Genomic DNA, 18,120 nt, shown 5'->3' on the forward strand with positions numbered 1-18,120 from the left:
AGAACAGAAGGCGGCAGCGGCGACAGCGGCGACAGAAGACCGGGCCACCGCCTGTAAAAGAGCTATAAGAAGGCGCGGTGGCCCGGCAGAAGAACCGAAGAGGGGGGACAAGACCCCCGAAGTCGGAAGAAGAGGGCAGCGGCGAGGAAGAAAGCCGGACTCTTCCACTAGTAAAAGAGCTACAAGAAGATAGCGGAGGAGTCTGGCGAGAAGACCCCCGAAGACAGAAGGCCCCCGGAGCTGTGCAATAAACTATTTTATCTTTTGTGTTGTGTTTTTTTGTACTTTATTTTACAGGTGAATGGGTAGGGGAATGGGTAGTACCCCATACTCATTCACATAGGGTGGGGGGCCGGTATCCGGGGGCCCCCTTATTAAAGGGGGCTCCCGGATTCCGATGAGCCCCTCGCCCGCAGACCCCGACAACCAACGGCCAGGGTTGTCGGGAAGAGGCCCTTGTCCTCATCAACATGGGGACAAGGTGCTTTGGGGTGGGGGGGGCCGCGCGGCCCCCCTTCCCCAAGGCACCCCCCATGTTGAGGGCATGCGGCCTGGTACGGCTCAGGAGGGGGGGGCGCTCGCTCGCCCCTCCTTTCCTGGCCGGCCGGGTAGCGTGCTCGGACAAGGGTCTGTTGTGGACTTGGGGGACCCCCACGCCGATTTTTTTCTGCGTTGGGGTTCCCCTTTAAGTCCATACCAGGTGGCGGGGCGAGCGGCGTCTCCTTAGCGGGCCCCGCCTACCTGGAGACCCACTCGAAATGAGCGGACTTTTCTCCGGGCAGGAAAAGTCCGCTCATTTCAAAAGTACGGCGGACTGGCACACACACGGCAGGATTGTCTGCCGAAATGCGAGTCCGGCGGGAAGATTGGAGTGCAAAACTACTTTCTAAGTCCGCCGTACTTTCGGGTCAAAAAAGTATGCCGGAGGCTACACACGGGGGGATTGTCCGGCGGACTTGAGTTTGCCGGACTTTTCCACCCGCTTGTTTGATCGTGTGTACGCTAATGCCGCGTACACCCGAGCGGATTGTATGGCGTACTTAGTTAGTCATACAATCCGACGGACAGTCCGTCGTACTTTCTACTGAACGGACTTGACCACACACGGATGCACAAACAGTCCGTCGAAAGCTTGCGTGATGACGTGTACAGCACGTACGACGGGACTAGAAATAGGAAGTCCAAGACACAGCAAAGCACCCTTCCGCCGTGTAAATCCTTTCTGGGCATGCGCCATTCTTAGTCCGTCGAACTAGCATACTGACAACCGTATTGTCCGCTGAAACCAAAGTACGACGGACAGAATTTCGAAAAAAACAAAATTCTTAGTACTCCGGACTGCACGCTGAAAAAGTCCGCTGAAGCCCACACACGAGCGGATTGTCCGCTGAAATGTGTTTCGACGGACTAAGTACGCCATACAATCCGCTCGTGTGTACGCGGCATAAGACGCTAAGACATAAGAGTATTCATCCAGTATGCTTTTACCTTCTTTTTTACAGTGTTACTTTTCTGGCCAGTGATTTCCTTAATGAAGTTGTCCAAGTATTCACCAAAGAATTATTCACCAAAGAGCCCCTTTGAAGAAGTCAAAGCACCAACACAACATGTAGGGCACAGCCTCTATTTTATTGTGTGCTGAGTGGAGGTGAACCCCTGTATTATAATGGCTGCAGCCTGTGATTACCAGCATCCTAAGCTGTCAGCCAGAGGCTCCTGTGTCAGTGGTGAGCCATGGGTAAACCTCACTCCATTTTAACTTATTTTTGTGAACACATGTTATTCTGTGTAGTGTTCCATTTGTAATAAAGAGACCTAAGGCCGCGTACACACGGGCGGATTGTCTGCCCAACTAAGTTCGTCAGACAATCGACAGACAGTCCGTTCAACTTTTGAATGAACGGACTTGACCACACACGATGAACAGACAGTCCGCTGAAAGCTTGCGCGATGACGTGTACAGCACGTACGACGGGACTAGAAAAACGACATCCACTGCAATGCAACCTTCGGCCGTGTAAATCCTTTCTGAGCATGCGCCATACTTAGTCCGTCCCACTTGCCTACACACGAGCGGACTGTCCGCTGAAACCAAGTTTGGACGGACAAAACCAAGTTTGGACGGACAAAATTACGGAAATTCCGAAAGACTAAGTCCGTCAGACTGTCCGCTGAAAAAGTCCGCTGAAGCCCACACACGAGCGGATTGTCCGCTGAAACACGGTTCAGCGGACTAAGTTGGGCAGACAATCCGCCCGTGTGTACGCGGCCTTAGGCTTTTAAACAGGTAAAACTATTGGGTCAGAAATAGAAAGACAATCCTGTGAACCACCAATTCCTAGATGCTAATCGTAAATAAATACCTAAAGCTGCTAGCGTTACACATGTCACATATATCATGCAAAAACAATTATAAGTATATACAGTATACCTTGCACTAAAAGGTATGTATAAGAAATGCACAGTAAATAAATGATCTCAAATTAAATAAATAATGAACCAGTGAATTATAAATGTTAATACGCACATATCATACTATGGATATAGTTAAAGTGCCTAGTGCATAACTGTGTATTACAAGCCAAAAAATAAAAATATATAATATATAGATATTAAAAAAGCAGCAATATATCGAAGTGCTTCTGTGCTTTCATATAGTGTCCAGTAAGTCAGTAATGACCATGCTTTCATACAATGTCCGAATATATTAATAATGATCGTGTTGAAAAATGATGCTGTAAGTGATTTAAATCATATGTGCTCATGTGCATGTAAGTAGCGACCAATTGCATCACTAATCCAGTATTGATAAAGGTCTGTGTAATCCAAAAGCTGTGATCCAAGCCGTGCTAAGGTGTCATCACTCAGGTGCCCCCCTTAAGTAATAAATACTTACCTTGGAGCGTGCGACTTTGCGATTAAGCTAAGTCAAAACATGCATGTGAACCGCCTCTGGGCTCTATGATGGTATTGGGCTCCTGGATTCCTCAGCATACACCAACCGGGATATGAAACAGGAAAAACTCGATAGTGCAAGTACAGTTTGAACCCTTTATTAAATAAAGCAAAAAAGATCCCCTTCAGGGGTACTCACACAGATAAGGTGCGTCAGGGCACTGCTCTATAGTAAGCCTGTACTGGTGTATACCAACAGTGGTATCGGGATGATGCGGGTGTCCTCCCCAGTACACTAGATGCCTGATGTGCCATCCTGATCCCTCACCAACGCGTATCGATGCAGGGATTGCACGTCTACTTCAAGGGGAAATAGGGGGTATTTCCCCCTAAAGTAGATGCGTAATCCCTGCATCCCCTTAATAGTTGTAATGATTATTCATGGGTATATTTATTGATCTATTTCATTATACACTTAGTATTTCTGCATTAGGGCTCCAAAGACTAATATTGGAGCCCAAAGGGACACATCCTGGATATTTGGAAAATATTATCTGCTAGCCATCTACACAGTAGAGTAGGGCCACTAGCATGGACTCTATTTGCTCAAGAACAGCAGGATTTTTCATGATAGATCCAGAATCCCAGGAAAAAACCTTTAGACCAGGCAGCTAAGGTCTCAAAGATAACAATGGTCTCAACAGCAGAGTGCAGGACAGAACCTGCAAAGTCAGAGTCTTGATAAGACAAGAAATGGCATTGTAAATGATTTAACAGGTTGAGGGTTCTTCAGAGAACCCAAGGCTAGACCTTTAAGGTGTAGCTGATGCAGACAGCTCCAAAGCAAGTGCGGACTGCATCAATAAGGACCAAGATGGTATCCTTAATTTTGGAGTAATATCTACAGACTGTGACACCTCATGTATCAAGCCTGCAAATAAGACATAGGTTCAATTCCTGTTGCACTGTGTAGAACTCTGTAGAAGAGTCTAGGTAGGGAAGTACACTTGCAGCCCCTACATTCTGAGTTAGCTATCGCTGCTGTAGTTTTGCCCTGAAAATACCTTGCTAAACATAACGGAGAAAGGGTTAAATCCAGAAAGGATCAGGAAGACACAGAGGAGTGCTGCGGCCGACTGTCAGTGCTGGGTCCTATAGAGAGGGCACTGCAGGCCCTCCCAGCACTGTTAGTGAATTGAAAACTGACCAGACACCCAGTACAATTTCCTCTGCACTAATAATCTGCCATAGGAGTCCAAAGTATGATGTGGTTCACTAGGGTACTCATGAGTCACTTCCAGACCAGGAAGGGTCAATGCTGTCTAAGACTAGGTTACTAAGAAGACAGCAGGAATCCCAAGGTTGTCCTGAGGATTGCAGCATGGGTGCAGCTGTAGGAGCTGGTGGGAATTGTGGAGTTGGGTTGCATGTGCTCCTAAAAAAAAGTACAGGGGGAGCATCCTTATGGAGGCTGTGCAGTATCATAAAGGTGCCCAGCCCTTAAATTAGAAAAATATATTGCTAAGTCTGAATATGGCACTGCGCTCAACCCACCAGACTGGGACTAAACATGTCCATGCTGGTGTTCTAGTGTTAACCACCTAGGAGGACAGTAAACAGCCCACTAAAGCATCTAGGCTGCCTTGATTTACTGCAGCAGTGGTCCTGTGCCATCCTGCAGTCTCCTAATACAGTTTACAGCAGGCAGGCTCTACACAGCCTTCATCCACCCAGTGAGCATACTCCTTCAGAAGTCTTCAGGGACAGGGTTCCACAAGAAGTGTGAACCACATCCCTAGCCCTGTAAAGCACTCTACAACTAAATCCCACTTTATACCAAAGGTGTCAGGAGAAGTTACCTAATGTAGAGTCCAGGGACCAAGGGCATATTACAAGTTGGACCTACATTTTCCCCACAGTGGGGTCTGGGTACAGCCTGCAAGGCTTTTCTGATGATCAGCCAATCTGGAAACCTGCAAAACAAGTCTCAGTAACTCTGTAGCAACTGACCAAAACTTACAAAAAGATTACCGCTCCAAAGTAATGACCCGTCCCAAAGCAGCTGTCTCACAACTGACCAAAACTTGCTAGAAAACGTCTTGGTAGAAGAAAGAAATGAGTCCATTCTCCTATGAAACTAACAAATCCTTGGGGTATACTAGGAATGGAATATGTTATACTGGACTGTCCTTTTAGCTTTTTTGCCAGTGCCCAATCTCCCAAAGGCAGCAGCATAGTCCAATATTACCAAATACCTTTTCTGTGTCCCATAATGTACAATTAAGAAAGAGGTGTTTCAACATCGACTGACTTGTGTGAAGAAGAGACAGTGACCTCATTATACATAAAGGCCAAATTAAGGAAAGACAGAAGGATTTCAAGTAGTGCTAAATAGAGACAGCACTAAAGTGGGAGAAATTGAGATTGTTAAAAAAAAAACACAGAGAGACAGAAGTATTAGGCCGCGTACACACGGGCGGACTGTCTGTCCAACTTAGTCCGCTGAAACGTGTTTCAGCGGACAATCCGCTCGTGTGTGGGCTTCAGCGGACTTTTTCAGCGGACAGTCTGGCGGACTAAGGCCGCGTACACACGGGCGGACTATCCGTCCAACTAAGTCCGTCAGACAATCCGACAGACAGTCCGTCCTACTTTTGAATGAACGGACTTGACCACACACGACGAACAGACAGTCCGCTGAAAGCTTGCGCGATGACGTGTACGGCACGTACGACGGGACTAGAAATTCGACGTCCAATACACTGCAATGCAACCTTCGGCCGTGTAAATCCTTTCTGAGCATGCGCCATACTTAGTCCGTCGAACTAGCCTACTCATGAGCAGACTGTCCGCTGAAACCAAGTTTGGACGGACAATATTACGGAAATTCCGAAAGACTTAGTCCGCCAGACTGTCCGCTGAAAAAGTCCGCTGAAACCCACACACGAGCGGATTGTCCGCTGAAACACGTTTCAGCGGACTAAGTTGGACGGACAATCCTCTCGTGTGTACGCGGCCTAAGTCTTTCGGAATTTCCATAATACAGTCCGTCCAAACTTGGTTTCAGCGGACAGTCCGCTCGTGAGTAGGCAAGTTGGACGGACTAAGTATGGCGCATGCTCAGAAAGGATTTACACGGCCGAAGGTTGCATTGCAGTGTATTGGACGTCGTATTTCTAGTCCCGTCGTACGTGCTGTACACGTCATCGCGCAAGCTTTCAACGGACTGTCTGTTCATCGTGTGTGGTCAAGTCCGTTCATTCAAAAGTAGGACGGACTGTCTGTCGGATTGTCTGACGAACTTAGTTGGCCAGACAATCCGCCCGTGTGTACGCGGCCTTAGGGTTAGCAGAAAGTTGGAGGAAGAAAAGCAAGGGTCTGTATAAGGATGAAGTTAAAGTGGTTGTATACCCACATTTTTAACTTTTACCTACAGGAAAGCCTATAATAAGGCTTACCTGTAGGTAAAAAAAATATCTCCTAAACCTGTACGGTTTAGGAGATATTCCCCTCGGTATGCGCCGCTGACTGCAGCGGCGCATGCGCACAAGGGGTTTCTCGCCGTCAAAATCCGGCAGCGGCCGAGCGGCCTGACTGAAATCTCCCCCGCGCATGCGCGGGAGTGACGATATCGCAGCTCCGGCCACTCACAGCGCCGGAGCCGCGATACCCGGAAGAAACGCAGAGGGAGCATGTCAGCTCCCTCGGCGTGGATCGGGCCAGATGTTGGGGCCTCGTTCTAAGGTAAGTATTTCATAATGAGCTAGTATGCGGTGCATACTAGCTCATTATGCCTTTTGCTTTGCAGGTTTAAAAAAAAAATAAAAAAATGTGCGGGTTTACTACCGCTTTAACTGGAAATGTTGGCACATACAGAATATAAGCTGTGAAGTATGGGAGGAAGAAAAGATGCCAAAGGACTGGGAAAACGTTTTTTGTTTTTTTAATCCAAAAACATAAAATAGTTATAAGAAAAAAGTAACAATTTACAGGGGCTATTGGATAATTATATTTTACAAAAATAAAAGATAACGAGACTAGATAATTATATGGAGGAACCTATTAGTGTGGATTCAGAGGGGCTGCAGAGGGGCTCCAGCAGTGCTCCCCCAATATGTCAAACAATAGCATAGCTCTGTGATTACATTGTGGCTCTTCACATATATAAGTATTTCATTCATATTATAGGTTGGTTTTAAAAAGGCATATGACTGCATCAATCATGAAAATGAAAATAATACCAATAAGGTAAAAAGGTTAAAATAATTCTTGAAGATATAAAAGGGAATATATTGATACAGGGAGTTCTTATGGAAAAATTTACTGTCTGTGGTACAGGACTCAATCTACAAAATAATATTTCAAGAATTCGTTTGTATTTAACCTCATTCTAATGTCTGTATTGAGAAAACCCTAAAGGCATAATAGAACAGATCATACTGATGATAATGTGATAATGGGAAAAACCTTAAGATTTTCTATGTGAAAATAAGAAATATTTAAAGCAAGAACCAGAAAACTCTTACTGAATATTATCAGTGCATTTATATGTAAGCCAAGCATATGAGACATGAAAAAACTCACAAGTGCAAATATGTAAGGAAAAATACTGATGAAAGAGCAAATATTCAAAGGTAAAAGGAAGAAGTTTATATTCCCTGAATACAGTTATGAAATCAAAGATTTTATCATAGAATCTAAAATTTAGATTTATAGAATAGTTCTCAAGTAGCGGCCTGTGCATTAGGGGTTCACAGGCGCACGGGTGCCGCCCCTCCATCCGTGCGTCCGGCCCCCTGATTTACATACAGGGACGTTGGATGCACGAATTCCAATGGGGGGGAGTGTGTTTCTGGAAGCGGGTCTGAGACCCGACACCCAATTGAATGAAAGGACAGGCGATCCTATTGGATGCCTGGAGGGGAGAGAAGAGACACACATCGCCTCTATGAGATGACACAGGAGCCGCTGCCTGGGATAGAGCTTGCCACCTGTCACCTATTGCCTGACCCGCAGCCCATCACTAAGATGGGGTAAGTGCTGGGCAGACAGCAAGGGGTGAAGTTAAGTGCCGCTGGCCGCTGGGGGGGATGTCGGGACATGCTGGGTTACTGCCATATCGCTGGCTGCCTGAAGGGAAAACCGCTACTGGTTCTCACCCCTATTTTTATGCAAGCAGCACTTAGGGGGTTAACAAGAGTAGATGTGAACAGATTTAAGAGGGAGAAAAGAAGGTTTTGTACAGTAATTTTGAGGGGTAATAAATGGAAAATAACAACAAAGAATTACATAACTACAGAAAGATATAAGAAGTCTGTGTCTTAGGTAGCTTGGTAATACATGTGGAGGTACTGTAATGCCGCGTACACACGATCGAATTGTATGACGTACTTAGTCCGTCATACAATCCGGCGTACTTTCTACCGAACGGACTTGGCCACACACGGATACACAAACAGTCCGCCGAAAGCTTGCGCGATGACGTACAGCTCGTACGACGGGACTAGAAATAGGAAGTCCAAGACACAGCAAAGCACCCTTTGGGCTCCTTCTGCTGACTTTGCGTTAGTGGAAGTTTGGTTAGAGACGATTCGCGCTTTTCAGACTTCAGCTTTATTCGTCCGTTTTTGTCCGTTTTTGTTTTTTTAATTTATTCTCGAATTGGAATATTAATCATAGGATGAGGATGAATAAAGACATTTGTGATAACTCTGTGTGAATATAAGCAGCAAAGCAACTTCACTTTTCTTGCATTATGAAGAAGAAAAGAATGTGCTATATTAAAAAAACACAAAATTAGCAGCGTGACGAATATGCTAGCTTCAATACGAACACTAGTTTTAAAAGACTCTCAGCTCTCAATGAAGTGGAGAGGGTTACCTGTCCAAAACATCCCCCCTCCCTAAAACAATGGGCCATCAGGGGGGGGGGGGGGTCTGATAAGTGGACCTTATACTTTTGTCTTTAAATACTCCTTAAAATAAATGTTATACTGATATGGGCATGCGCCATTCTTAGTCCGTCGGACTAGCATACTAACGACCGTATTGTCCGCTGAAACCAAAGTACGACGGAAAGATTGTTGTGCAAACCGAAATTCTTAGTACTCCGGACTGCACGCTGAAAAAGTCTGCTGAAGCCCACACACGAGCGGATTGTCCGTTGAAATGTGTTTCAACGGACTAAGTACGTCATACAATTCGACCGTGTGTACGCGGCATAAGAATTTTGAAGTTGATTGTTGAAAGAAATGCAGAGGATGAAGTAAGTGGGGAAGATCTTGCAGACTTAAGATAATGTAAGAGCGTTATATTTTAGACAGCTAGAAGTATATGTAAAGTATATTTAAGGCCAAAGTTTTATTTTAGGTTTTGGATAGAGTGCTGAGGGGCTACAACCTCTATTGGGTTATCATTATTGTCTGAGGTTCACTTTTGTCATTTCTCCTGTTACCAATGTCAATTGGACTAAAAGTAAGGAAGAAGCCAATGTCATGCGTTAGAACAGGACTAGAAAGGAAATCTTCCAGTGGTGACAACTGATGCTGCGTACACACGATTGGAATTTCGGCCAGCAAACGACCGATGAGAGCTTTTCATCGGAAAATGTGATCGTTTGTATGCTCCATCGGAATTTAACTAGCAGAATTCCCACCAGCAAAAATCAGAAATTCCGATTGTGTGCATGCAATTCCGATGCGCAAAAACTCACACATGCTCCGATTCAACTAGATGGAAGCTATTGGCTACTGGGTATTGAACTTCCTTTTTCTAGTCCCCTTGTACGTGTAGTACGTCACCGCTTTCTTGACGGTCGGAATTTGGTGTGACCGTGTGTATGCAAGACAGCTTGAGCGAAATTCCGTCAGAATTCCGTCGGGAAAAACATCAGAGTTTTTTCCGACCAAAATTCTGATTGTGTGTACGCAGCATAAGAGATCATTTCCCTCAGTTACACAAATGCAAGAAAAAAACAAATGTTTTGTGCAATACAGCTCTCAGTGTAGACCATAGGTTCATTACATATTGTATACTGTATATTTGGATATTCATCAAATATATTTACAGTGAAAAGCACCTATAAATAATTTTAATGTTAAGTTAACCACATTTTTTTTATTTTAAATAAAAAAAGTAGAGTTAGATCTCCACTGGGTCTACTACTGCCCATAATCCCAGACCACAACCCTCATTTTACAACACAATGCTGTGAGTTAAACCGCATGGTTCTCCCCTCCATCATTATAATGTGCTACCGCTAAGGATTCTCCCTAGGAATTTATGGAAAATTACATCTAGAGATGGGCAGTAGGTAGTTCCGCTCACATAATAGTCCTGACTCTGGTTCAGCAATGATAGTTAGGGCCATTATGTGAGCTGGACTGCCTACTCGGTAGATTTTTACTTTAAGTATTACCTATAAGACTGTGCTAAGAGAAATATGTACATTATCATTGTTTACTTTCTTCTGAAAATGTAGCTTGCCAGGCTCCCAGTCTTATCATTGACTCAAAAGAACAAGCATGCAGCAAATGAAGTCAGAATTCCTGATCTCTATATGTGTTTTAAGTCAGTGTCTTAAATATTACTAAAATCACTGTCTGCAACCAAGCAACTAGCATTTTCTTAAGGTGGGGTCGGCAATGGTAGCCTACATATTTCTCACAAAACAGGTTTCCTTTAACATCCTGCCTACAAAATGACTGCAGGAACAAGGTAAACCATGCTTTATAATTATGACAAAATGTAAAGCTATAAAAAAGGACAACAATGCCCATTTACATTCCCCAAAATATAAACTGTATGTGAACCCCATAACATGAAGCCATTAATATGTCATCAACCACAAATCTTTTTTTCACAATGATGTGTAATTATAGGACATACACTTTGCCTCTACTGCCACCATTTACTCAGATATTAAAGGTTAAGTGCTAATTTTTTTTTGCTCGCAATTTATTTCCTATCCTTGAAGATTAATTTTCAGTAAATGTGTCTGACACAGCATGGTGGCAGATGTTATTGAGCTGAATCCTGATCAGTATTTTTTTGCATTTTTATACACTTTTCATTATGCTGTTTTTGTTTTCCATTTCTAGCATTTCTATTCATAATATACTAGGCTAGAAATTAGAATCAACAACAGATTACAATAGGCTAGTATGGCAGGAAAATCAGTAAATATCCACTTAAAATTTCCAGGAAGCAGACAACCAGGTTGGTTATCAAGGATCCAAAGACAAATGAAAGAACGGGCATGTGTCAGATGCTGCAAGGAAAGTGCCAGGAATTAAGAACTCGTTCCTGGTTTTGAATACTGACCAATTTTCAATTAAAAATATAGTTTAATTGAATTCTCTTCAAATGAGCTTGAAGTTTAAAAGCAGATCTCTCAGTCATTTTAAATATTTAAAAGTATTTAAAAGTGGAAGTGCTACCTAAAAGCAGGCATCACAAGAGGATTACCATTACCTTTATTTGCTAGAAAACCCTGCTTTCTGTGTTTCACATTTTGAGTATGGCCTTATCTTCTCTGACCTTAAGGCTCAGTTCACACCTATGCAGTTTGCTTTAGATCATTTTTGCAGTGCTTTTTGCTGTGCATTTAGCATTTTTGCACACATGATTTTACTGTGATTTTGCCGCAATTTGCGGTTTGCATTTTTTTACTTTTTCTGGCCAATTTGTTGTTGAGCAGATTAAAAAATGCAAAAAACAAATTGCAGCAAAATCGCAGTAACCTCCTGTATGGTTAATCTACCGCAAATAATACAGAAAGTGTGTATGCCCTTGTACACACGGTCGGAGAATCCATCGAAATGTGTCCTATCGGACCGTGTCGTCGGATAATCCGACTGTGTGTGGTATGCATCGGACTGATTCCGTCCGAATATCCGTCGGACCCAATTTTCCAACATGTTGGAAATATTTCCCGACCAACTGGGCCGGTCAGACATACTCCGATCATGTGTAGAGAATTTTGATCGGACCAAGTGCCACGCATGCTCAGATCAAATTCCTACATCAAAGCTATTGGCCACTAGCCTGAATGTAGTCCCATCATAACGAAATTACGTCATCACGTTCTGAAAGATCAGATTTTTCGCCAACTTTGTCCGACCGTGTGTATGCAACAGTTTCAGACAAGACCCGATGGACAAAATCCGACGGGCAAAATCCGACGGATTTGGTTGTGGAAATCTCCAACCATGTGTACAGGGGCTAAGTCACAGTTAGAGCACATCACAATTTCTTATTTCTCAAACAATTAGTACAGTCTTTCTCAATTAAAGTTCCATCGGAGGTTGCTACAGGTTTCTTGAGTAGTGTGCAATTCCTGTAAGATAAGTTTCCAGTGACACCAGTGACACCTATCTGTAAGGGGAACATTCTTTTCCCCTACTACCATTGTAATGGGGACCTTCTCCCATCTGCCCCCCATGCAGGATGTCGGATGCATGGATTCCAATTGGGGGGGGGGTGTTTTCCTTGATTAGAGCTAGAGGCTCTAATAAGCTTCAAAATAGGGTGGGCTTAGGGCGCAGAGCACTGCGAACCAAGCCCACCCAGTTGTGTGATAATAGCGAATGAATATTCGCTATTTATACACTGATCCTCCTCCTGGCCAATCATGAAGCGTGTCTGAGAACCATTTCCAATATGCCGAAAAAGGAAAAGCATTCTGATTGGCTGCCTAGGAGGAGGGAGGAGACGGAAGCCACGGTGATGCCCACAGAGGAGAGCAGGGGAAGGGGAAGCCACCGGTGATGCCCGCTCCCTGTCACCCAGGGGAAGTGCTTCCCACCTGGGGTAAGTGCTCCGGGTGGCCTGACCAACTGGGGGGGTGGTGGTGCGGGTTACTTGACCGGGGGTGGAGGGGGTGGCTGTGGGTGCACTGTTTGCTGCCCTCCCAAAAAAAAAAATTACCACCAGCCCCCACTGGATTCAGGTATGTATTAGGGGGACTGAGGGGGCTACTGCGCACAAAAGGATTTTTTATCTTAATGCATAGAATACATTAAAGTGGATGTAATCACATATACCCAGTGAAGTAAACAGCCTCAGATGATGCACAGAGATGAAACAAATCCTCCTTCATAAGTTTTGCCTGTATATCTGCTGTGTGCAGCTTTATATATTCTTTAGGAAGTGCACATCATGTTAGAAATTTTCTCTTTCCATTCAGCACTGGGAGTGAATTCTTGGCATACAGCCAAGACAGCTGATTGGAGGAAAGGCACGCACCTCCCTCCACATAGGCAGATACTTGAAGAACTATGCTGTGACAAGGCAAGCTCTCTGCTAATCTATTTATAGCAACCGTGACACAAATTTCAGACTGACATTTATCTCGGTTGACAGAGAACTTGTCAGAAATTATCATGCTAATAACAGAGCAATGAAACAGCAGAAAGACATGGGACTTTGGAGAGAGGCAAGAAAACACTACAGATATATAACTACTAATATCACTGAACAATATAAAAATATTCCTCACTGATCCCAGCGCTCAAAACTAAAGGAAGTCAAATCTCATCCGATTGTAAGCTGCTATCATAAATTAAATCACAAATCATATAAATATATAGTATATGTCATTCCTTAACCCTTCATATAAAATATACTATATTGACAGCGCTAAATATTTGGAAAATTTCAAACCAATATATATAGAAAATATATATAAAAAAGATGACAGTTCATAAATTGCAAGGAATCCACCAAAAAGTTTTTTTGCAGCCCAAACAGGTGTTTATAAGCCATCCATTTCAGTGTTCACGAGGTGAGGAAAAAGACAGTCCATCTCCAGGCCAAAGACACCAGTGCGCAGTAGCTTCACGATCAGTGACACCCCTTATGGTAAAACACTTACCAGAACTCAAAGGGTTACAGGCACATCACAAAAATCATTGGTTCCTCGGATTCCTTATAGCAATGCTTCCAATTAAACCAATACCTATAAGGTTGTCAGCATGAATAGTTAAAGGTTCCTTGATTTCCTTAAAACTATATCTTTGGTTCAATAGTACTCCCCTCAGCAAAGATTCACATGTAGGAAAAATGAAAAACATATTCCATAGTGCAAAAATGGGTGTGACCAAGCGGCTGTACGTCATCGCAGAGGAGAAGGTTTGATTGTTTGCCTGGGACCCCCGTGGACGCTGAGATCATGTACTATCTCTTATTCTCAGGACTGCGGTGAGACAAGCCTGATCGTACTGCGAGTGATTAATGATTTTACAATTTTAATTTGTGTACGTATGTTTTATTAGCGTATGAGAAGTTTAAAAAATAAAAAACGGTTTGCACTATGGAATATGTTTTTCATCATTAATCACTCGCAGTACGATCAGGCTTGTCTCACCGCAGTTCTGAGAACAAGAGATAGTACACGATCTCAGCGTTCACGGGGGTCCCGGGCAAACAATCAAACCTTCTCCTCTGCGATGACGTACAGCCGCTTGGTCACGCCCATTTTTGCACTATGGAATATGTTTTTAATTTTTCCTAGATGTGAATCTTTGCTGAATGGAGTACTATTGAACCAAAGATATAGTTTTAAGGAAATCAAGGAACCTTTAACTATTCATGCTGACAACCTTATGGGTATTGGTTTAATTGGAAGTATTGCTATAAGGAATCCGAGGAACCAATGATTTTTGTGATGTGCCTGTAACCCTTTGAGTTCTGGTAAGTGCTTTACCATAAGGGGTGTCACTGATCGTGAAGCTACTGCGCACTGGTGTCTTTGGCTTGGAGATGGACTGTCTTTTTCCTCATCTTGTGAACACTGAAATGGATGGCTTATAAACACTTGTTTGGGCTGCAAAAAAACTTTTTGGTGGATTCCTTGCAATTTATGAACTGTCATCTTTTTTATATATATTTTCTATATATATATTGGTTTGAAATTTTCCAAATATTTAGCGCTGTCAATATAGTATATTTTATATGAAGGGTTAAGGAATGATATATACTATATATTTACATGACTACAGATATATAGTTGTGCTCATACGTTTACACACCCTGGCAGAATTTATGATTTCTTGACCATTTTTCAGAGAATACAAATGATAACACAACAACTTTTCTTTCACTCATGGTTAGTGTTTGGCTGAAGCCATTTATTATCAATCAACTGTGTTTACTCTTTTTAAATCATAATGACAACAGAAACTACCCAAATAACCCTGATCAAAAGTTTATATACCCCCGTTCTTAATACCGTGTATTGCCCCCTTTAACATCAATGACAGCTTGCAGTCTTTTGTGGTATTTGTGGATGAGGCTCTTTATCTTCTCAGATGGCAAAGCTGCCCATTCCTCTTGGCAAAAAGCCTCCAGTTCCTGTAAATTCTTGGACTGTCTTACATAGACTGCATGTTTGAGATCTCCCCAGAATGGCTCAATAATAATGAGGTCAGGAGACTGAGATGGCCACTCCAGAACTTTCACTTTATTCTGCTGTAGCCTATGACAGGTCGACTTGGCCTTGTGTTTTGGATCATTGTCCTGTTGGAATGTCCAAATACGTCCCATGCACAGCTTTCTGGCTGCTGAATGTAAATGTTCCCTCCAGTATTTTTTGATAACATACTGCATTCATCTTACCATCAATTTTGACCAAATTCCTGTGCTTTTGTAGCTCATACATCCCCAAAACATCAGCAATCCACCTCTGTGTTTCACAGTAGGAATGGTGTACCTTTCATCATAGGCCTTGTTGACCCAAAAAGCTAAATTTGGTCTCATCACAAATTACTTTGTGTCAAAAGGTTTGAGGTTTGTATCTGTGCTGTTTGGCGTATTGTAAGTGAACTACTTTGCGGCATTTGCGTAGTAATGGCTTTATTCTGGCGACTCAACCATGCAGCCCATCTTTCTTCAAGTGCCTCCTGTTTGTGCATCTTGAAACACCACATGTTTTCAAAGAATCCTGTATTTCATCTAAAGTTATTTGTGGGTTTTTCTTTGCATCCAAAACTATTTTACTGGTAGTTGTGGCTGAAATTTTAGTTGGTCTACCTGACCGTGGTTTGGTTTCAACAGAACCCCTCATTTTCCACTTCTTAATTAGAATTTGAACACTGTTGATCGGCATTCTCAATTCTTTGGATATCTTTTTATATCCCTTTCCTGTTTTATACAGTTCAACTATCTTTTCCCCCAGATCCTTTGACAATTCAGGTGAGGATGGGTAACTTTAATAGCCATTCAAACCCCTTTGTGTCAACTTGTGTGCATGTTATCAGGCCAAAATCACCAGGGTATGTAAACTTTTGATCAGGGTCATTTGGGTAGTTTCTGTTGTGACTATGATTTAAAAGGAGTAAACACAGTTGATTGATAATATGTGGCTTCAGCCAAACACTAACCATGAGTGAAAGAAATGTTTTTGTGTTATCATTCGTATTCTCTGAAAAATGGCCAAGAATGTGCCAGGGTGTGTAAACTTATGAGCACAACTGTATGTGCTTAGGTCAAATTTCATGAATCAGGTTTACATCCACTTTAAGATAAAAAAACGTCTGCCTTTACAACTACTTCACCTTTCCATATTGTGTTATAATTGACACAACATGGGTCTTCTGCAATACTATTTACTATACCTGCAAATCTATTATTTATTTGTACTATTATTGGGCTTGATTTACTAAAGGCAAGTAGGTTGTTCCCTTCCAGGGGCATTTTACTTTTGAAGAGAAATTTCCCTTATCTTATGAATGAGGTGAACTCTGCTGACTTTCACCATCCAATCATAAGCAATACTGATTTTTCTTTTTTCCTTTCAAATGATTGGGAACGTTTTGAAAAGTGAATTTTTGCCACAATCACTAAGCTGAAGGAAAAATCCTTTGAAAAGTGAAAAGCCTATTTGCTTTTAGCAAATCGATCCCATGTGTTTGTCCTTTTTGTCCTCTTCTCTGTGTTTACCAGGGAAGACCCAGTGCATAACTTTTATTATATATAATTGTAATGAAGATACTTCTATTTCTTCTCAGATCACACTCCCTGAAATGGTGTTCCTTGGCCAGACTGGTCATTAGACAACAGGGTACTTCAAACCCAGCTGTTTACAGGCAGTGGATGTCAAGAGAGGTTAGATATATATTCTAAAGGATGGGGGGCTGACTATTGCTGTATACTGATGCTCTTCTTATACCATTACATTTCCTAGTGGATTTCAGTCTGAATTATTTTTGTTATAGTACAAAGAATACAGCAGGAACACTTTCCTCTTTCTGTAGGAGCAGGAGAGTAATTCTATGGCCCAGGCACAGAGCCAGAAACTCAGTTTTGCAAAGCAAAATCCATCATATTATACAGTAGGTAATTTCAATGGTTTTGTCAAATCTTACAGTTTACTGGAAGCCAGCGGAAGATCCTGTAGGCTTTCTTCATACTGATCTTCTTGGAAAATAGAGGAAAAGGAAGGGTCCTTTTTTCTTTCTTCTAAGATATCTTCAGCTTTGAATAACATATCTTGTATGAATTCTGTTGCAGCAATGTCTACGGATACATGTGCAATTAGTTGGAATCAAATATTCATAAGAAAAAAGATTAATACATTTCAAAGATCGCAGGATTGGCATTCACAAAGCTCTGGGCTGTTCATAGGTCAGAGAATGCTTTTAACAATAAAATATTAAAAGAAAAAACTAGTCACCAATATACATGTGTAATAGTCTCCACTTTTGATATAATAATTGATATGAATGATATATCATTGATATTGATTGATATAAATAAATGTTTTATATCCATTAAGGATGTCCTGCTTTCTGCCTGTGCTTAACATTGATAACAAATACTCAAAAATTTGTCACATGACAAAGGTGCTGTCCAGATTTCATGAAAGGAAATGCCACGTACACACGACCGGATTAAACAAGGATGTTCCAGTAGCCAATAGCTTCCCTTGCATCGTATTTGGTCTGTCGGACCAGCAGACAGACGAATTGTTTTCACGATTTTAGTCCGTCGGAATTGAGTCCATCGGATAGATTTCAAACATGTTCTATTTCTAGGTCTGTTGAATTTATTTTTCGAAAAATGATTGGACTAGCCCACACATGATCGGATTGTCTGACGGACTAATCCCTTTGGACCTAGTTTTCCAGAAAGTCTGGTCATGTGCACACGGCATTAAGGGTTTGTTAATTGGCAGGGATATCCTCCTCCAGCAGACCAGACAGTGTCAGTGTCAGTTAACAGCCATAGG

The 18,120-nt window shown here is 42.5% G+C and overlaps 1 protein-coding gene across 3 annotated transcripts in view; it reads right to left on the reverse strand.

The window, feature by feature from the left end:
• The window catches only part of MYO16 (myosin XVI), a 555,564-nt gene that overhangs the window by 308,764 nt on the left and 228,680 nt on the right, over window positions 1–18,120 (reverse strand). For all 3 annotated transcript variants that reach the window (XM_077482903.1, XM_077482902.1, XM_077482901.1), the window contains exon 9: window positions 17,258–17,408. In XM_077482903.1, the coding sequence (XP_077339029.1) occupies window positions 17,258–17,408 (151 nt within the window). The remainder of the gene's footprint in view (window positions 1–17,257; window positions 17,409–18,120) is intronic.

The sequence above is a fragment of the Lithobates pipiens genome, unplaced genomic scaffold (assembly GCF_037356315.1).
Source record: "Lithobates pipiens isolate NorthernLeopardFrog02 unplaced genomic scaffold, aLitPip1_a1.2 Scaffold_16, whole genome shotgun sequence".
In the NCBI taxonomy this organism is placed as follows: Eukaryota; Metazoa; Chordata; class Amphibia; order Anura; family Ranidae; genus Lithobates; species Lithobates pipiens.